The 22,173-nt window shown below is 45.2% G+C and overlaps 1 protein-coding gene across 1 annotated transcript in view; it reads left to right on the plus strand.

The window, feature by feature from the left end:
• Window positions 1-22,173, plus strand: part of LOC138284669 (uncharacterized) — a 538,877-nt gene that overhangs the window by 195,835 nt on the left and 320,869 nt on the right. The window contains exons 5-6 of the mRNA XM_069223737.1: window positions 615-1,037; window positions 5,584-5,949. Coding sequence (XP_069079838.1) covers window positions 615-1,037; window positions 5,584-5,949 — 789 coding nt within the window. The remainder of the gene's footprint in view (window positions 1-614; window positions 1,038-5,583; window positions 5,950-22,173) is intronic.

Here is a 22,173-nt window from a genome sequence, read left to right on the forward strand (position 1 = left end):
CCAAGGATAAGTTTCAGAGTTCGTCTGGGGACCTGAGAGGGGTATCAACGGTGTGGGGTCTGCAGTGATGTTGGTCGATCCGTGACCATTATGAGGTAATACTAGTTCTGCAAGCAGTTCCAGCGGCTTCTTACAATATATAAGAGAGTCCAGCCATAGCTTGAACTCCAGCAAACCCCTCCTGCCCCAGTAGCAAGCCAGCGCAATATATGTTTTGTGTGCGTTGCGAACATGTCCTTCCCAGCAGCGCGGTTCTAGGGTTTCACATTCTGTCATGTGAGATAGCGCGGCTTGTACCTCATGCCAATATGAGACGGCTCCACTACATGTTCAGGTGAGTCACCTCGCACTGCTTAGATCCCTCTGGAGACCAAATCTCCAGAGAGTGGGGAGGGTGCGGTAGGCCCCCCAAATAATTTATAACATATGATTTATAGACGACTGCTCGAGGAGATTAGGAAAGTTTAGATGCAACAAAATTGGCAGACATACATGGGATCTCCTCTCCTAAATGCACTTCCCATTGGTCCTAGTTGGGCACTCCTCTGCCTCTTGTTCGTTTTGCATGTTCTTTCTAATGACATCAGTTGATTTCCATTTTGCTTTCCTTTCAGCTGCACCAAAGGTAACAGAAATCACTGGTAATGACGTTTTAGTCCACATGGAACCCACTACTTTGTCTTGTCAAATCACCGGTTTCCGGCCAGCAAATATTACTGTTGCTTTTTCATTTGTGCAAAGGGAAAAGAAGAGGACTATACAGTTTTATTGTTGGCATAGTCAAAGGCATACTGATGAAAATGGTGCTGAAGCCAACAAGATTCTTTTGAGTGAGCAGGTAACGACTGAAAACGTAGATTCGATTACTGGTGAAGCGGACCTTGTGTCTCACGGTGATGGGACCTACAGCCTTCCATGCAATATTACTATTGTTCCTGATATAGACAAGCATGACGGAGCAGAGATCTGTCTGACTATAAAGCACAACGCCCTAGCAAAACCTATTCAACAAAAGCGCCTGCTATCAGTTGTTGGACGTAAGTATATTTGATACAAGTTTTATATATTTTTAAGACACTGTTGTGTCTTGTATATGAATGAAAACGAGTTGTCCTATTTTGTAAACTAGAATATTCTTATTTAAATGTGTTTCAAATAATACTATACATACTCATGATCGAAGTTAACTAAGGAGTTTCAGTTCTCCTTTCAGATTTGGTTTAAAGGCATTTGCTGAACATTGATTCAAAGCAGTCTAAAAATGAAAGCAAACAATTTATTTTTCCTATTCTCTCATCATTTCACTTTTTAGAAGTTTTATTTCTGAAGGCTGTTTCTTCCTGCAAATTCCTTTCGATCTGAATATTCTCAATGCGCCAGACTTCAGTCTGAAACTTTAACCCTGACAATATCCCTCCAGCTTGGCTAAACGGCTTCATGCAGCTCTGGCCCAGCCTCGCCTGCTCAAAATGACCTCAGGAGCTATGTGGCACTGACTAAAACGTTAGCCTCAGTTCCTGTTTTACCATACTTCATTGACCTGGCTCCTTTCATTTTTGGAGCCCTTGGAAGAAACATGTACCACATTTGCCATCAAGAGTTTAAAGCCAGTAGCAGATGCTGAAAGATGTCCCCATCAGAACCATGTGACATTTACATTTGGTATATTGAATTCAAACATGACCTTTAGTTATCCTTGATGCAACCAAATGTCATAAGAAAGTGGATAGCCAAGTTTTTTATGGTCTAGGCCTAGGCATACATGGACAAACCAGAGCAGTCCTTCTCCTCTTGACATCAGCCTCCTGACAAGGAACGATCTGCAAAGAGGTCTTCCCTCAAAAAAACAGGGAGGCAAGGCCTTCTACCTTGAGAAAGAAAGACTCAACACCTTTCTCTGATGCTAGCGTCATCAACTAAAGAGGATTCGAACATTAGAGAACCTGAAACTGGAGTTCTGACTCCATTGTGCAAATCCAGCACAAATCGAGGTCTTTGGGAAGTGGCACAGAGGGTTAGATGGTCATCCTAAGTAGGTCTAGCCTGGCCAGGTCCACAGTCGGCATTTTCCAGAGGGTTTAATGATCCAAGCGGCTCCAACCTGATGCAGCCCGACAATGCATCCACAGGCTTTGTTCTTGGTGCTATTTCTGAGGAAGCCTACACATTCCAAAAGCACCCACCCACATGCATGCATTGCTTCTTATGATATCGCTACCCATACAGATGATTTCGGTGTCACTTCTGCCTTGGAAGTGGACTGATCTTTTCTTTTGCCACTCAGATAATGTTGTGCTTGTTTTACTGAGGAACCTCAAGCTGAGCAACTCCCTGGGGCACTGCAGACTGTCTGGATGGAAACTCTTTTTGGGCACGATTCCTATGCTCTGCCCATACCTGACAAAGACACACAGAGGAGGATGACTCAAAGGCCACCATCCCAATTGAGAGAGTGAAAAATGTTATCAGTCTCTATCTAGACTTACAAAACGCAAGTTCCTTGTTCCTCTGACCCTCCTTTGGTGGTACGAAAAGCAGCAGCATTGTTAATAATTTTGCCCATACCTGAGGCAAAATCTAACATTTTGACAGAAATCTTGCGGCCTTGCTCTGGGGTCTCAGAACCTCTGGTACCTTTCAACAATGTAGTCTTGGAACCCCTTTTGGCTTCCTGGGAGAAAATGTACAGGATCCAGCAGTCCATAGGCACATTTTCACAATAATATAAGTCTGCATGTTTATTATTTTCACCCCTAGCAGGTTAGCCGGTCACAGCACAAATGCCACTTGCCTTCTAGACTGATATGTCCAAGTTTTAAAGTACCTAGTTCAAATTATTCTTTACTACAACATGAAAAAACCCTTATTTGATCTGGTCAGTGATAGGTTGAACATATCCAAATAAATCCAAAAGTGTGGCCTAGATACTTCTGGAACAATGGCTTGTTCCATGGGTATGACTGTCACTTACATAACCATGCTTGAATGCTTTCCCCTGGCTTCTCATGAGATGTTTAAATGACCCTTTTCGACATGCCTTTTGATGGAGAATAGCAATTTGGAGAGAAGGTCAACAGTTGAGCCACAGTGAGTCTCCTGGGCCTCTCCTCCATAGGGATGCAGTTCAGCCAATATTACACAGTGGAGTAGCCCAGCCACTTCTTATAACAGTTCCATCAGTGACATTCCTTGCTGTGGACCCAGACATTACAGTAACTGTGCTATCCCTTTCTCTGCAGGAGTGGGTTTAAAGAACACCAGCAGCTGCTAGTTCAGTCCCTGCCATCTTCCACTGGCTCTGTTGCCTAAAAACCTCTTTGACTTCCTCCCACTACACCACCAGCATGCATGTGGTGAAGGGAGGTTCTCTTCTCAACCAGTTGGGAGATTATCACAACTGATCACTGGCTGACCCAGCTCATCCACAAGTCTACATCTACACAAGTCTACATCTGTCCTTGTTTTCCCTCCCACCAGACCTCCCTTCCTCTGCTAGGATGTGCTCTCTGGTTCACACCTCAATCTTGAAAGTGGAGGTTCTTGATTTGCTGAAGAAAGGGACTCTAGAAGTGGTGTTATTGGAAGAAAGGGGCACAAGACTCCAACCCATTTGGGTACCAAATAGTAAAAGGTAGTGGAGGTCTGCGACCTATCATGGACATTCACTTCTTGAATTTGTTTATTCATCAGGATAGGTCCAAAATGCTGCCGTTGAGCTAGGCTCTATTGGCTTCAAGTGGGACTTTCCTCTGCCAAGCATTCCTGCTCACAGATGTTACTCACTGTGGGGTCTCAGAACTACCAGGGAGGTTTCACTGTAGAAGTCATCAGTCCTTATATGGGTGTATTTGGACAATTGGGTGGTAAAGGCATGGTCCCATGCACGGGTCATGGAACAGCTTTATTGCACTATGACTCTCCTGTGCAATGTGGGCTTCACAATCAACTACCAGATCTTAGATCTTGTTTCCACACAGAGGTTTGCCTCCATAGGAGAAAGCAATGCTAGACAATACCTGTATGAAGGCTTTCCCTTCTTAGAGATGGATTGCAAATATTCTGGATAGGTTTGTTATGTTTCTGGCTCAGTCACTGATCCCAGTTCTGTCAGTTCTACACTTATTAGGCTTGATAGTCTCGTGTATCCTGCATAGTGCAAGCCAGTAATGCCTGAGAAAACTGTGTATCCAGCATCATATGTGAGCCTCTCAGCTCAGGTGCAGATCTATAATTCTGTCCTCCACACTGGTGGATTTACCCCTCCAGTCTCCTGGCAAATCGTCCCATTAGTCCTCAGCAGCTGAAGGTAATTATTAAAGTTATGGATGCCTCATTCTGGTGGGGTGTCCATGTGGACAGCTTTATAGCATGGGGGGTACTGTGGTCCACATCAGAGCAGAACCTGCACACAAATTTGTCCATTTTGCAAAGAAGGATTTCCTCACTTCCACCTCAGGGAGAGAAATACAAGTTCTGTTGAACAACACCGTCAGCATCCATTATATCAACAAACAGGGTTCAGTGTCTCACACTGCCATGTGTTGCGAGATAGTAAAACTTTGGAGGGGGTCTCAGCAACAGATTATCTTAGCCGTAGCAGCAACCTTGCGTGCGATCTCGCAGTGAAGGTGGATGCTTTGAACCTCTTCTCTCTACTGTATTGAGAGTAAGATATTCGTCCTGAAGTGACAAATTATGTTCTCCAGATTAGGATGTCTCTGTTTGGGGCTTCTGATGAGGAAATCCAAGCAGGAAATGCCCACAGTTTAGTGCCACGCACTTTCATCTGAACAGTTCCTGGGGAATGCATTGCGTTCAGTTGGTCACATGGCCTGCTTTATGCATTTTCAGTGACCCCAATTTTTAGAAGGTCCTACAACAGGTGTAGGAGGCAACGCGTGTGGATTTGAGCAATCAAAAACAGCTATACATTTGTATGAAGCTATACTAGTGATCCTCTATATTGTGACAACAACTTTACCTAACTTATCTATAGCCAGAAAAGATTATAAACGGTTTTCTGGACACATAAATAATTGACAATTTTCAAAGATAATCATGGGCTATGAAGATGTGCACTTATGTGGTTGGTATGATTGTTGTTAGAAGCAGCAGAACACTAAAATCACAGGTTGGCTGCACGACCAATTTTGTATGAATGACTTACAATCCAGATATGAAAAGGAATACTTAATACTAATGGCGCCATTTATGTCTAATGATTGTTGATCTATGAATGAATCAATGGACTGTGTTAAAAACAACTAATGTGCGCAGAGTCAAATAAGTCCCTGTTTATTTTGAGATCGCTCCACACAGTTTCAGTCGTCAGTATTTACAATATTTGTTTACATCTCAGAAATCAAATTCATAAAATCACAATGCACTTTATTTCTGTTGTGTAGTTGTTAAGATACATTCATACCTTGAGTTTGCTGTGCGACTGCGTAACCGTTAAAACATTTTGACCCGAAGACAGCTATTAATTCTCTTTCCTCCGTTATCGAAAGGAGCTAGCTTTTAATTTTGAAGAAAACTGAAGGATTTTAGATGCAATGTCCAATGTTTGAATTCCTTTTTCAGGAGGTCCGAAGGTGTCTGAAATAATGAAACCTCTAAGAATTATTCATCAAGAAAGTATTACGCTGATGTGTCCAATTAATGGATTTAAACCAAGACCATTAAAACTCACATGGATAAAAAAGAACCACAGTAAAGAAGAGAAACTGGTAGAATGTGGCCCGGGCAAAGATGAGGTCAACTATTTCTCCCAGAAGTATTTACTTACAACAAGCGAAAGCGCTTTTGAAGATGGAACCTTTAGCATCCTGAGTGCATTGAGCTTTGCACCATCAATAACAGCAGACAACGAAGCAGAGTTCCTTTGTAAGATCCACCATTGTGCAACAAAGAAGGAGGATGAGAAGAAGCTCATGCTTTATGTGAAAGGTACATTATTTTTTTTAAATCGCATTCATTATATTTCTTATTTAAAAATGTTTTCATGAGGTGTGACATTCATCACATACATGTAGTAAAGTGTGCTCAGAAGGCAAACATCAGGTTGTGATTTTCAATAAATAGTCGCATGCACTGCTGTGTAGACTCTCAGGACAGTGCCATGTTTACACATGTATCAGTGGTTCTTATTCACACATGAGGGCGTGTCTAGCACTGTTATTCAAGAGCTAGCACTGTACCACAGCTGTGCCCCATCATTTGATGGATGCCCACCATATGCCAAGAATTACCAACTTTATGTAAGGGCCACACTTATGTCAGGTTTGGGCATCATGCCACTGATTCCCTCCTAACCCTAGCTATCTTCAAGACATCCAGTGCATCTGCATGCCAAACAACGTAATCTGTGCATGCATGATGGACGGGTGTGGCATTGTGTAAATAGAACTTTTTTTCTCTGTCACTTGGGATCTGGAACTCAGTGATTCTGTGCCTATAACGCCATCCATGCGGCACTGCAGACTTCCAGACTTCAGGACTGAAAGGAAGAACATTTAGTTGAGCCCAGGAGGAAAGTCATGTGTATGAGATGCTGACCCATACCACTGAATATTGGGCAGTGCAGAGGCACTTAATGGACTGCACGCCATCTGCTGCAACTGATGTTTTTTGATAGCAGAGGGTTTTGTTTTCTTATTTGACAGAATGGTTTAGATTGTCAGGATAATGTGGTTCTTATTAAACCAAATTCACATATGGAAGTGGTATACATTTTCTGGCTGTGGCCTAGGATTCCTTTGATACTGTTGTCGAATTTCATATATACCTATTTCCCAAGTTTGTTTCAGAAAGTTGATAAATCAATACTTTAAAGGACAGTGACAAAAGAGTGCTGAAAGACATCCCTCTTTCATTGATCATGGCATTGCAGAATGAGTCAAGTGTGAAAGTGCCTACCGAATAAAATGAAAAAGCTGCGACAAACACACCACAACTTTACTTTTTTTGTGAGCACCCCATATTTTACATTTTTGCGTTTTTTAGAAGAACTAATGTGGAAAAATATCTTACTCAAAAAACAGGCAATAAACATGTCCTTGCTCTTTTCTAAGTGAATGATACAAGTTAATGTTACCACACGATGGTAGACAACCAGAGGACCTTAGGTCCCTTGCCAGACATTGAATTCTGCCCAGGACCGTCTGGAAAGCACAGTCAAACAGAGGCTTGTGCAGCTTGAGTACAAAGAGGAGGGCCCTCGAAATGGTGCAAAAGTATGCTTACCTTGGTCTCTTGGTTGATAACAGGCTCCACGACGCTGTCCTTTCATGAAATCTAAATGGCGAATGACTGTTACACTGAAGCACTTATACAGGTTGGGTTCCTAAATCCAAGAGCTCTGGAGGACGCATTGTGGAATCAATCTATGGATTTGTTAGTGTTTACACCAGAGTTGATTCTAAAATTCTAAAGTTGGAGTTGCGGATGGGAGCAGTAGAGTTGGAACACAACCCCCTGCAGCCCCTGTGGTGAAGGGGGGCCCCAACCCTTCAAGGGCCCCAAAGGCCTTCAGGGAACATTAATTGGCCATGAATATCTGTGAGATATGGGAGACTAAGAGGGCCCTCTTCACATTTGGCAGGAGGGCGCCATCATTTTGCGCTACACCACTGGCGAGTAGCTAAATAGTTCATATTCACTATGGTAGAACCAAACCAATCCGAAGCCCTTCAGGGCATGTAGAATATCAAAGTGCAGTTTGTCAGCTCTTCTACTGCTCTGGTTACTTGAGTTTCGAATATTATGCCAAGAATGGGGTGTTAGTTTGGGACCAGCTGTGATGAGGCTAGCGTGGTGGCTGTTTTAAAATACACTGACAGGCAAGCTAGGAATGGGGTTTGATGATGTAGATGTATGCAACCTTAGTTTTAAGTTGTCTTCCCTCTTCGAGTTCCTCAATCCAATGACAGTGAGATGCAGAATTATTTATAATACTCAGATTTCATCCCATTATTTTTCTTTATGTTGTTGCTGACAATCAGATTGCATGGAAAACGTGTTTTTAGACACTTAAGAACTTTTCAGCAAGAAGCTGATCTGGATGAACTTTTTAGGTCGAGTGCGCAAGCGCTTTCCGACCTGTTGTTATCTGTCTGTGGGCTTTTAACCACGCCCATCTCACACACATCACTTATACTTGGTTTTGGGCTTGCCTTTCAAAAATCTCTTGATATAATTGGTAAATGCTTTACGTTTGTCCCGCCTTGGGGTGTTTCCTTTATCGCCTTGCAGACTGATCCTGTTACATGGATAATTGCAGGATTGCCGATATACTTCAGCTAGGGTGACCTACTTTTTTCTTTTGTCCCTTCCATTCATGCTTCATGGCAGCTAGGGTGCTCACAGTGGCAACACCACAAACTCCATCGGCGGTATTAGAGTGCTGGTCACATTGTTCACACTCTTACCTAATCAGAGTAATTTATTTTGGCTCTCCCCTTGGGCTCCATAGCTTTCCCAAAAACACTTGTAATTGATAAATGCTTTACTAAAAAATGCAGAAATCCGCAATGGGGCTCTCCCTGCACAGTGGGAGAGCTGATACTACAATATTCACTACACTTGGGAAAACGTGCCCTATAATGCTTTACCAGCATTATTTTTCAAAACATTTTTGCCCATAACTCAGCCTGTGGTGGTCCTAGGACAATAGGAGAGCCACCAAAACTTTCAGCACCACCTGCTCCTACTGTGATGATCATCTCTGAGTCCCCACACTAAGTTAGTGAGGACTCCAAAATAATAACACTGCCAACCATTCAGTGTCTATAGCCTCTCTCATGGCTGGAATTTTTGTTTTACTGATGAGAGTAATTTGTGTTTTAAGGGTCTTGTTTGAAATATCATTGCAGTAGTCCTGCTAGCCCTGAAAATGTGCAAAGCACTTAGGGCCTCATGTACAAAGCATTTTTCTAGTCACCCTTTGCGACTAGAAAAATGCTTTTTGGGATGTATAAAGCCCAATCTGCGATTCGGTAACTTGTTACTGAATCGCAATTTTGGTTGTGCGATTCAGTATTAGGAAGGAGTGCATGTCCAGGGCGTCCCTTCCTAATCGCAATCCTAAATGGAATGTATGATTGTTTTGTGACCGTGAATGTGGTCGCAAAACAATCACAGTTGGCACCAATTTCAAACTGGTGCAAACCCATTCGCAAAGGGCAAGGGAGTCCACAAGGGACCCCTCCCCCCTTTGGGAATGTATGCAAAAATGTTTTTTTTAAGAGCAGGCAGTGGTCCCATGGACCCTGCCTACTCTTAAAAAATGAAACTTAAACTTTTCATTTCTTTTCTTTTTAAACGCAGCCTGTTTTCCTTTAAGACAGAGTCCAGAGGGTTGGCCCTAGAGCCTCGAGTGACAAGCAACGACCGCTAGATGTGCTAGTAAAACTGCATTCCTTCAAGGTCAAGGAGAAGTCATTCAGGCAGCAAGGAAAGCATATGAAGTCACTGTTCCAAGACATAGCCCCTGCCACGCTGGCCCAGAGACAGCAGTTTAAGCCTGTAACAGACAAACAGATGAAAGATCACGTCAGGTACCAATAGACATTTCCCTCTGGCCTTGCCTTCGAACTGCAAAATAAATCTTATAATGTAACCGAGTTGTCGGGGTGTTCTGCTTTCCTACATATCTCATATCAGAGCTTACAGAACCTCTCTGGAATGCACTTCTGAGTTCAAAGAAGACCTTTATTGTTGTTAATTCTTCCTTACCTACAAGTTCTTGAGAGACGAATTAGTAGATTTCAAGCACAAAGTAGTCGCAGCAAGAAAACAAAATATATCACAGTACTTCTCAGTTGCAATGTACACAGCAAATATATAACATATTCAAAGCAAATTATAAAAGTCAAATTCATCACCGTTTGAGCAAGGCGGCAGGGCCTAAATATTCAGCTTCATCTTTCTGGGGTCTGCAAGTTGATGACTCCGGTCAACTGCGAGAAAGAGATTATCTACCCACACAGGAGACTGGCAACTGAAGTCAAGCAGATTCGAATCTAACTCACTGTAGCCCCGAGTCATCCTTACAAAAGCGTGCCCCCTCCTCTCAGACTCGGGAAAACTACGCAAGCCTTTGGAGACCTGCCAGATCTCCTAGACTTCTCCTATTCCCAAGGCTGAGCAGAAAGGAAAACAACAAATGTACTCTTTCTTATCAGGTCTAGTCTGGTGTGAAGAAAACAGCTTGGTCCATCTTGTGGAAAAACACAGCTTGGAAGAATACAGACATCTGCGATGTTTCAACTGCAATGTCTAACTCCACGTTAAAGCCAATAGGCAGCTAAGCTGAATACAGAATGTAGTGTCTAATGCAATGTCAAAGCCAATAGGCAGCTGAACTGAATACAAAATGTAATGTCTAATATCATGTCAAAGCCAATAGGCAGCTAAGCTGAATACAGAATGTAGTGTCTAATGCAATGTCAAAGCCAATAGGCGGCTAAACTGAATACAGAAAGTAATGGCTAATGCCATGTCAAAGCCAATAGGCAGCTGAACTGAACAAAACATATAATGTGCTACTGGTGAACATTGAGCAACTAATATGCGCAGTGGTGAAACACAAAGTCATTGGCCAAACACAATTAATAGCATCACACGGGGGCAATGCCTTTTGTTGGCCATCCCTTTCCCAAAGGAGTATGCCACGGAGGTGGGTCTGGAGACACAGCGGCGAGAAACGCCAAGACCATCAACATCGGGTACCTGGCTGACCCAGAGCCGACCTTGAGGACACAGGAAACATTGACTGAAGGGGGCGTTCCCCTATTCCTGGATCTACAAGTCTTACGACCGGAACAATGAAGAATGCATGGATACAATGACAAGTCCAGTGAGAGACAACTTTGCCCTCCCCTCCGGGGACAAAGACCTTGTTGCATGGGGAGCTAGATTTGGTTTGCACAGCTGGTGGTTCCCCTGCACACTTTATAGCACTGGCTATTTTTTATTGGTAAACTAACTATCTTTAGTTCTTCCCACTGACCCCAACTTCATGAGACACCCAAAGTGACATAAGGGGTTTTAGGCCTTAGCTCAAACTGTTGCTGACAATAGCTCTAAGTTTAGAAAATTTGGGACAGGTTGTCCTTGTTTGTTTAAATTTTTTGATTTCCAAGGGTTTGGGAGATTCAACATGGATAGAGAGGTATACAGTAGAGATCAGGAGAGCAGTGGAGGTTGAGACACTGGTGGAGTGGAGGTGGAAAGGGCGTGGTCACCGAGGTAGTGGGTAGGTGCATTGGTTATCTCCCATTAACACACTACGCACAATAATATTATTTTGCATTTGCCATGGCAGTGACAACATTTATGTGGAAGGTTAGAGGTCTAAACTCACCAGCGAAGCGCCACAATTTTAGAAATATTTGGTGGACCAACACTACGGTGTGGTAATCCTAGAGGAGACCCACCTTAAATGGGAAGAAGACCATAGACGTAAACATAAAACATAACCACACACTTTCATCCTCCTCAAAACATAATAGGGTGGCTGTTTTGTTCCACCAGTCTTTGCAATGAGAAGCGATACGCCATGATCAAGGGAGCATTGAGGGGTCAGCAGGCCACATTTACTTTGGTTTATGCACCCAACTTTAACCAGGAAAAGTTCCTCCTAGCTTGCTTAACAGTGTTGGCAAGCTTTGCGGAGGGAGATCTGTTTTTGATGGGATATTTTACGTGACATGTGGCCAATGATCGCCCGCTGATGGGCAGCTTCTCCCACGCACTGAAACGCGCGCTGCAGGAGATGGTGCTGAATGACACCTGGAGAACACTTCATTCTGAAGACAGAGACTAAAAAGATTTTTGCACTCACACTGCACATACTCTAGAATTGACTCTATTTGTCAGTCAGGCGAGGGTACAAGAGATACACAAGGTGAAGATTCACTCAATAACCCTTTCTGACCATGCCCCAGTGGAGATTACACTACAATGGGGAATAGGTAAGTTGAGATACCCTCGTTGGTATTCCCCCCCTTCTCTGATTTGAGAGATTCCCTTGAGATGACTTACGCCAAACCATTAGAGATTACTTTTCACTTAACAATCTGAACAATACTAACCAGAGTGTGAAATGGGATTTGTTAAAAGCGGTACTACGTCGGAGATGTATTTCCCTGATGGCACTGCTGAATAAACAAAGATCAAAGGATAATTTTGCTTTGGAGGTGGAACTACGTACCGCTGAAAGAGCACATAAAGAGCACCCTATGCTAACCCTACAGCGCACAGTCTTGAGAGGTAAAATAAATTCTATTTACACAAACAGAGCAGACCTTATACTGCTGCACCTCCAGAAGATGTCCTATGAACAAGGGAACATAGGTGGCTCACATCTAGCAAGACAACTAAGGACTAAAAGGGAGACAGAATAGAAAGGGGACATACGACGATCCACAAAACAAATTGAACAGCTCAGACGTGGAAAAAGCAAATATATTTGCTAGATTTGTTACCGAGAACTATCTAAGGTGGTGCCTACCTCAGATAGTGGCCAACTTAGGTACTTAAAAGTGATTGACCTTCCCAGGGTATCCCCAGCACCGAATGAAGGAATGGAGGCACCCATTGATGCAGAAGTGCAGCTAGTAATCAGTGGTCTATAACTTCACAAATTACCTTAGTCAGATGACCTAATGGCACAATTTTCTAAAGCATTCAGTTCTGAATTGACACCACACCTGACCACCCTATTCAACTACATTTGCACCTCAGGAGCAACCACAATCCCAATGGGTGAGGCCCTTATCTCAGTCATTCCCAAGCCAGGGAAAGACCTGCACATATGTGGTTCCTACAGGCCCATAGCACTCCTGAATCTTGATGCGAAAGCTTACTCCAGGCACTCATGTCTCGACTAGAAGGCATGCTACTGTATTTGGTCCATCCAAACCAATCTGGCTTTATTAAAGGGCACCAGATGCATGATAACATCTGTAGTGTGAACATCTGGAGGGTGATCCATCTACTTGAGAATGTCCACAAAAAAAAGATCCCAGCCATCCTGCTAAGTCTTGATGCTGAAAAGGCGTTTGATCAGGTGGACTGGGCCTTCCTGTCTCATGCCCTGTGATGCTATGGGTTGTGTGACCAATTTATTACGATGTTACGGGCTAACTACGCTGCACCTCAGTCCAGAGTCCTGGTGATGGGGTGTGCTCCATGTCGCTCCATCTGGCAAAGTTGACGAGATAGGGTTGTCCCTTATCCCCCTTTTTATTTGCACTCAGTGTAGAATCTTTGGCAGCATGCATCCATCTTCACCCAACATACACGGGATATCATTTGGGATGACAGAGCACAGGATTTCCCTCTTTACTGATGATATCTTCTTGACCCTTTCTGATCACCTCTTTGAAAAGGTAGTGGACTTTAAAATCAGTCTCACTAAGTCATATATGTTAAATCTAACAATGCCGTTACCAGAGATGGAAACTCTAGCAACTTCCACTCCCTGTTGATGGGCAAAGAGTGAAATGACCTATCTAGGCATTAAAATGACCCCAAGAATAGATGATCTGTATCCCTCCTATGTTGGCAAGCATAAAAGTAGAACTGAAAAGATGTACACCACTCTTTATCTCATGTTTGGGGAGGATAAATGTAATAAAGTTGACGATTCTGCCTAGGTTTTTATATCTGTTTCAGTGTTTCCTAGTGGACGTTGACTGCTCATTCTTCTCGACATTACTTACAATCATCATACGCTTCATCTGGCAGAACAGCCGAGCTCGAGTACGCTATAAAATACTACGCATGTCAAGAAAATCGGGAGGCCTTTCGCTCCCTGACTTTCTGTTATACTATAAAGCAACACAATTGAGAGTCATTACCAAGTGGTCGCTAAGCACTGGCTACACATGGACCAGACCAAAGTGGGGAGGGTAATATGGGATCAACTCTGAAATCCCCACAGCACTAATTTTAGCAAACTGACAAAAACGTCTCTAAAAGTATGGTATGGGGTGACTAAAATGGCTGGTTGGATGACCTTTCCCTCTCCTCACACAGCAATGCACTAGAACCCAGGCTTCCCCTCAGGTCTCCGACCAAGTCCCTTTGATGCTTGGAGAGAGGGAGGCTGCCTTAGGCTAGGTGACCTTTTCCATAATTGAGACATATTAACATTTGAAAATTGCAAACGGGATTTTAATCTTCCCCACGCCGAATTTTATCACTACACACACTATGGCACTGGACACTACAACCCGAGAAACAACTAGCAGCCACATGTGAATTAACTCATGTTGAACAATTTGCTCATCGGGCAGGCACCACTTGAGGGGCTATAACCTTCCTCTATGCCTTGCTACTTACTACACTCACCCCAGCACTACCCCACAACCTTACTGTAGGAGGCTGGCTTGGCTTGTTGAGGGTACCAATGGTACTTACACCTTATACCAGGTCCAGTTATCCCTTGTTAGTAGAGTGTAGTAGTGTTTTAGCAGCTTAGGCTGATAGAGGTAGCTATAGGTCAGCAGCCAAGGCTGAACTAGGAGACATGCAAAGCTTATGCAATACCACTTATATCATATAGGTATTATATAATGAGAAAGACAATACACATAGGGGGTCATTCTGACCCCGGCCGGCAGCGGAAGCCGCCGGCCTGGCTGGAACTGCCAGAATACCGCTGCGCGATCAAAAGACCGCCGCGGTTATTCTGGGTTTCCCGCTGGGCTGGCGGGCGACCGCCAGAAGGCCGCCCGCCAGCCCAGCGGGAAACACCCTTCCATGAGGATGCCGGCTCCGAATGGAGCCGGCGGAGTGGAAGGGGTGCGACGGGTGCAGTTGCACCAGTCGCGATTTTCAGTGCCTGCATGGCAGACACTGAAAATCTTGGTGGGGCCCTGTTACGGGGGCCCCTGCAGTGCCCATGCCATTGGCATGGGCACTGCAGGGGCCCCCAGGGGCCCCACGACACCCCATACTGCCATCCTGTTCCTGGCGGCCAAAACCGCCAGGAACAGGATGGCGGTATGGGGGTCGGAATCCCCATGGCGGCGCAGCAAGCTGCGCCGCCATGGAGGATTCCCCAGGGCAGCGGAAAACCGGCGGTACACCGCCGGTTTTTCGTTTCTGACCGCGGCTGTACCGCCGCGGTCAGAATGCCCAAGGGAGCACCGCCAGCCTGTTGGCGGTGCTCCCGCGGTCGTTGGCCCTGGCGGATTTTACCGCCAGGGTCAGAATGACCCCCGTAGTTACTAAAAATAAAGGTACTTTATTTTAGTGACAATGTGCCAAAATATCTCAGAGGATATACTCCCTTAGGAAGTAAGTAACATACACAAAATATACACCAATAACCAAATCAAGTAAGTAAAACAGTCAGAAAGTATTGGAAACACTGTAAAACACAATAGGATGCAATAGTCCTAGGGGCAACACAAACCAAATACTAAGTAAGTGGAAGGCGAACCACAAATGCACCCCTAGGTAAGTGTAGTGTGTAGAGAGTCGCTGGGAGTGTAAGAAAACACTAAGGGTGTAAAGGAGACCCCACCCCAGGAAAGTAGGAGTAAAGTACTACTATTTCCACCAAAACACACTAAAGTTGTGATAAAGGATTTTGCAAGGACCACAACAGACTGCAAAGCACTGGAGATGGATTCCTGGACCTGAAGACCTGCAAAGGAAGGGGACCAAGTCCAAGAGTGGCTAAAGTGCCCGGAGGGGCAGGAGCCCATTAACCCCTGTATGAAGGTGCAAAATGGCTGCCTCTGGTTGGAAGAAGATGCTGGTTTTGCACCAAAGAAAGGAGGTAGGAGGTTCTGCTTTGTGCAGAAGATGTCCCAGGGTGTGCTGGAGGATACAGAGTTGTTTCCTCGGCAAGAGTCGCAGTTGGAGAAAAAGGGTGCTGCCCGGGCCCAGGAAGGACCAGGATGTCGCCACTCAGGAGAGGAGACAGAGGAGGCCCTCAGCAACATAGAGAGCCCACTGGAAGGAGAGAAGCACCCGCAGGAGTACTTGAACATGGGTTCAAGGAGACTGAACACGTCTGTTGTCTCAACACTGCAAAGAGAGGTCCCATGACACCGGAGGTCAACTCAGGGAGCTGAGCATCACAGGACGGATGGCTGGGGACCTAGGCTCGGCTGTGCATGCAGGATTTCTTGGAAATGTGCACAGAAGCCCTTGTAGCTGCAGATCACAAGGTGCACAGGATTACTGTCTGGGGAGGTGAGGCAAGGGTTTACCTCCTCCAAATTCAGACAGTTGGACCTCTGGACAGTCTGGGTCACTTGGGTCCACCACCTGTGTTCCAGGGGCCACGCTCGTCAGGATGAGAGGAGTGCAGGATGAAGCCAGGCAGCCCCCAGAGCATGCACCACCAGGAAACAGTTGAGAAAGCCAGCAGGATTAGGCGCTACAATGTTACTGGTAGTCTTCTGGCTACTTTGCTGCAGTTTTGCAGGCATCCTGGAGCAATCAGCGGTCAATCCTTGTCAGAAGTTGAAGAGAGAAGTGCAGAGGAGTCCTGCTGGATTCTTGCAAGTTGCAATCTGAAGAGAAGCCCACAGGAGAGACCGAAATAGCCCTCAGAGGAGGATTGGCTACCTAGCCAGGTATGCACCTATCAGGAGGGGTCTCTGACGTCACCTGTTAGCACTGGCCACTCAGAAGCCTTAAGAGTGTCCTCACACCTCTGAAAACAAGATGGCAGAGGTCTGAGACACACTGGAGGAGCTCTGGGCACCACCCCTGGGGTGATGATGGACAGGGGAGTGGTAAAGTACCTTTATTTTTAGTAACACTGAGTATTGTGATTCTTATGATATAGTGCTATATAATATACGTGGTATAGTAGGATCTTTGCATGTCTCCTAGTTCAGCCTGAGCTGCTCTGCTATAGCTACCTATATCAGCCTAACCTGCTAGAACACTACTAATCTACTAATAAGGGATAACTGGACCTGGCACAAGGTGTAAGTACCATCAGGTACCCACTATAAGCCAGGCCAGCCTCCTATAGTGAGCATCAGTGTTTGTTACTTGATTGAGACCCCTATAGTCCACACAAAAAAGCATTTATTTCTTTCCTTCTTTACTATGTGGTTTGGGGACACGCACCACTGAGCTGGCCCATGGGCTTTCAGAGGGTTCAATCACTCCAAGGTCTAACATTTTCTGTACCTCTTGTTTGATACAGTCTCAGACATGGTCAGGCTGTCTATAAATTTGACTTTTGACAGGTAAACTGTCTCCAGTATCAATTGTGTGCTCACACCAGATAGTTGTACCTGGAACTAGTGAGAAGATGTCAGAGAAATGTCCAAGGAGATTTATGCAGTTGTCCTTCTGCTCAGCAGTAAGGCAATCTTCTAGTACAACTCCCTCCACTAAGCCATCAGCTTCGGTGGTGAAGAAGAGGTCAGGGAGTGGGTCACTCTATTCTTCCTGCCCCTCATCTGTGGCCATAAGCAGGGTTAGGTCAGCCCTGTCATAGTAAGGTTTAAGGCGATTGACATGAAGCACACTAAGGGGGCTTCTGGCAGTGCCCAGGTCCACAAAATAGGTGACCTCATCTTTCTTCTCCACAATGAGATGGGGTCCACTCCATTTGTCCTGGAGTGTTCTTGGTGCTACAGGCTCCAATAGCCACACCTTCTGTCCTGGGTGGTACTGTGTAAGGACAGCCTTCTGGTCATGCCATTGCTTTTGGAGCTCTTGGCTGGCCTGAAGGTTTTTTGTGGCTTTTTTCATGTACTCAGCCATCCTTGATCTGAGGCCAAGCACATAGTCCACAATGTCTTGTTTGGGAGCTTTTAAAGGTTGTTCCCAACCCTCCTTCATAAGAGCAAGGATGTCCAAAGAGGAGTTGAAAGGGGCTGTAGCCCACTCCTTTCTGGGGTACCTCCCTATAAGCAAAAAGGAGGCATGGCAACAGGACATCCCATCTCCTCCTGAGTTTTTCAGGGAGTCCCATGACCATGCCTTTCAGAGTTTTGTTAAATCTCTCAACCAATCCATTTGTTTGTGGATGATAAGGAGTGGTGAACTTTTAGGTAACACCACACTCCTTCCACATTGCTCTGAGATATGAAGACATAAAAATACTACCTCTGTCTGATACCACTTCCTTAGGGAAACCTAAGCTGTTGGAGGGTTAAGGGGGCTAACAATGTCAACCCCTACCTTCTTAAAGGGCACCCCAACCACTGGAAGTGGAATTAAGGTGGCCTTAGGTGTGCCGCCAGTCTTGCCACTGGCTCGGCAGGTCACACAGGAGTGACAGAACTCCTTTGTGTCCTCCGACATATGAGGCCAGTGAAACAGTGGAACAAGTCTGTTCCATGTTTTACTTTGGTCCACATGCCCAGCCAAATGAATGTCATGAGCCAAAGTCAGAAGAAACTCCCTATACTGCAAAGGGATGACCAATCTCCTGGAAGCACCACGTTTAGCGTCCCTTGCCTCAGTATAGAGAAGGTTGTCTTCCCAATAGACTTTGTGGGTCTCAGTGACATCTCCATTTTGCTGTTTGACAGCTTGCTGTCGGAGACCCTCTAGTGTGGGACAGGTGTGCTGTGCGACACTCAGCTCTTCCCTAGCAGCCCCACTGCACCCAAAAGCTCAGCAGTGTCAGCTGCCAGCTCTTCTGGTGTAGGTTCTGCACCGGGAGAGGATTCCTCTTCCTCAAAAGGGGAATCTTCTGGAGAGGGAGGGATAGTGGCAGGGATTTACCCTTTCTAGCCCTAGCTTTTAGGAGCACTTGGTCCAGATTTCCAGGATCCAAGTTTCCCTGTCCTCTTTGCTTCTGGGCCTGAGCCCCTTTGAGAGCAAAGATATGCCCTGGAATGCCCAGCATTGCTGCATGAGCCTCCAACTCCACTTCAGCCCAAGCTGATGTTTCCACATCGTTTCCAAGTAAGCAATCTACAGGTAAATTGGTGGCTACCAAAACTTTCTTTGGGCCAGTAACCCCCTCAGTTGAGATTCACAACAGTCCTGGGGTGGCTAAGAGTGTTGTTATGAGCATCCGTCACTTGGTACTGCTGACCAAGTAGGGGTTGTTCAGGGGCAACCAGTTTCTCTATCACCATGGTGACACTGGCTCCTGTGTCCCTGTAGGCCTCAACCTCAACACCTTAAGGGGACAAGCAACTAAGGTGGCAAAGTCAATACCACCATCAGAGACTAAAACAGCCTCTGTGGTCTCCCTAACTAGACTAACCCCCACTACATTACCAATGGTGAGCCCAGCTACACCCTTTGTCTGGCTATTTGTATTGTTCTTCCCACCACCACTGCTATTACTAGGGGCACTAGTGGACGCAGTTGGGGTTGTGGTGGTGGGAGCCTTGGTGTTTTTCTTTGGGCGGGTAGGATCACTTGCCCAATGGCCTTTACTTTTACATAAATCACACCATGGCTTCTTTTGAGTGTGAGAAGAGGATTTGGACCCACCTCCCCCAGAGGATTTTTGTGGGCCTGATGAAGACTCAGAATTATTTTTGTCTTTGTCCCCACCCTTGCATTAGACTTACCATCTTCTTCTTGTCATCCTTGTCACCCCCTGTATGAGCCTTTCTGCTCACTCTTATTCTGACCCATTTGTCTGCCTTCTTTCCCAATTCTTGGGGAGAAGTCAGATCTGAGTCTTCCAAGTACTGATGCAACAAGTCCGACACACAATTATTCAAGATATACTCTCTCAAAATTAGATTATATAGGCTTTCATAATCAGTCACCTTACTGCCATGTAACCATCCCTCCAAGGCCTTCACTGAACAGTCTACAAAGTCTGTCCATTCTTGAGAAGACTCTTTTCTGGTATCTCTGAACTCTATCCTGTATTGTTCAGTGGTTAAGCCAGATCCATCTAAAAGTGCATCCTTCAAAACTTTGTAATTGTTGGCATCACTCTCCCTGACAGTAAGGAGTCTGTCCCTACCTTTGCCAGTGAAAGATAGCCACAATATAGCAGCCCACTGCCTTAGAGGGACCAACTGTACCATACAGGCCCTCTCAAGTGCAGAAAACCACTTGTTAATGTCATCCCCCTCCTTGTAAGGGGGGACAATCTTATGCAGGTTTCTTGAATTTTCTCTAACAGGATAACTATCAAGATTGCTGCTGTTGCTGCCACCATGGGGAACTTACCCCAACTTCCGCATTTCTCGCTCTACATCTAAGGATTCCCTATCTAAGGCCAACTGTTGCTACTTTAACCTCAGCCTGGCGTCTTCCAGCCTCAGCTTTCTGAGTTCCCTGTCTAGGGTGGTGTCCCCAGGGTGGGAGGCTTGTGAAACCTCTGATACAGAGGAAATGCGAGAATGTGCAGAAGTGGATCTTTCTCTGACTGCTTGAACCCTAGTGACCTGGCCTTTAGGAGTGAAAGGTGTCCTACTGCTGTGTGACCCCCTACCACTACCAGCTTCAAAAGGTGACCTGTTAATTGAAATGTCTTTGGAAGTACCCTCCGCAGAATTCTCAGGACCCCCCCCGAATCTATCTGGTACCCCCCTCCTCTACTTCCTGATCCTGGGTTTGACCATTCTGATTCTGGTCACTTTCAAGGAGAAGGTTAAGAAGGAGATCCTTGGTAGGATTCTTACCAATCCCCAAACGTCTTTCTATACGGAGACCCCTCAAACTTTTAAAGTTAAGATTGTCTTAAGTTGTTTTCCCAACTTTGGGAGTAGCCTCTACCATAGACATGGTGAAAAGAAAGAGGTTAGGGGTAAAAAAAAAAGGTTTAAAGCTTTCAAGAACAGAGAGAAAAAAATGTTTTCAAACTTTTTAGAAATGTTTCAAAACTTTTTTAGAGTGAAAGTAAGACTGTTAAGTTTACTTGTGTATATTTCTAAGTATTAGGAATATGGTTTTCTTATGAAAAGCACCAATGACAAAGTGGTAAAGCAGTTACAAGTACTAATCCCACCGCTGCACCACCAATGTAGGAGGCTGGCTTGGCATGTAGTGGGTACCAATGGTACTTACACCTTATACCAGGTCCATTTATCCCTTATTAGTAGAGTGTAGTAGTGTTCTAGCAGCTTAGGCTGACAGTGGTATCTATAGCAGAGCAGCCAAGGCTGAACTAGGAGACATGCAAAGCTCATGCAACACCACTTATATCATATAGGTACTATATCATAAGAAAGACAATACTCATAGTTACTAAAAATAAAGGTACTTTATTTTAGTGACAATGTGCCAAAATATCTCAGTGGATATACTCCCTTAGGAGGTAAGTAACATACACAAAATATACACCAATAACCAAATCAGGTAAGTGAAACAGTCAGAAAGTAGAGCAAACACTGTAAAACACAATAGGATGCAATAGGCCTAGGGGCAACACAAACCATATACTAAGTAAGTGGAATGCGAACCACGAATGCACCCCTAGGCAAGTGTAGTGCGTAGAGGATCGCTGGGAGTGTAAGAAAACACTAAGGCCCTCATTAAAACCGTGGTGGTTGGTGTTAAAGCGGCGGTAACACTGCCAACAGGCCGGCTGTAAAAAAAATGGGATCACGACCACGGCGGAAACTGCCAACATAGGCAGCCACTTTAACACTCCGACCGGCAGGGCGGTAGCAACAAACACTGTGGCGGTCACCGCCAACAGATAGGCGGAAGACAATGTACCGCCCACTGTATTATGACAGGCCTATCCGTCACCTTTTCCGGCGCGGTACCATCGACAACAAAAGCATGGCGGAAACAGTACACTGAAGGGGAACCACTCACCTTTTGACACTCAACTAAGAACCAGGACGCCATGGAGCCCGAGCTGCAGGTCGTGCCCATGCTGGTTTACCTCCTCATCTACGAGGAACACCGAAGACGGCGGCGACGACGATGGTGAGTACTGCACTTAGGACACAGGGGAGGGGGGAGGTAAAAGAGAGTGACACACACACACGACATGCAACACCCCCACCCTCACCCACAACACCATACACAACAACACATCCAACAGCATTACAGATACACCCCATAACCCTCTGGAAAAACACAAGGACAAACGGAATTGAGTTGAATCAGTGATATTTTGGAACATGCAGATATAAAAACGAGTATAAAAAATTCAGTATATACAAATATTTACGTTATGTACAGAAGGCCGTACACTGTCTCTTGTAAATGTTCATGGACCAGTGGGCCCAAAAACCATGGGCGAAGCCC

This window comes from Pleurodeles waltl, chromosome 3_1, assembly GCF_031143425.1.
Source record: "Pleurodeles waltl isolate 20211129_DDA chromosome 3_1, aPleWal1.hap1.20221129, whole genome shotgun sequence".
Lineage (NCBI taxonomy): Eukaryota > Metazoa > Chordata > Amphibia > Caudata > Salamandridae > Pleurodeles > Pleurodeles waltl.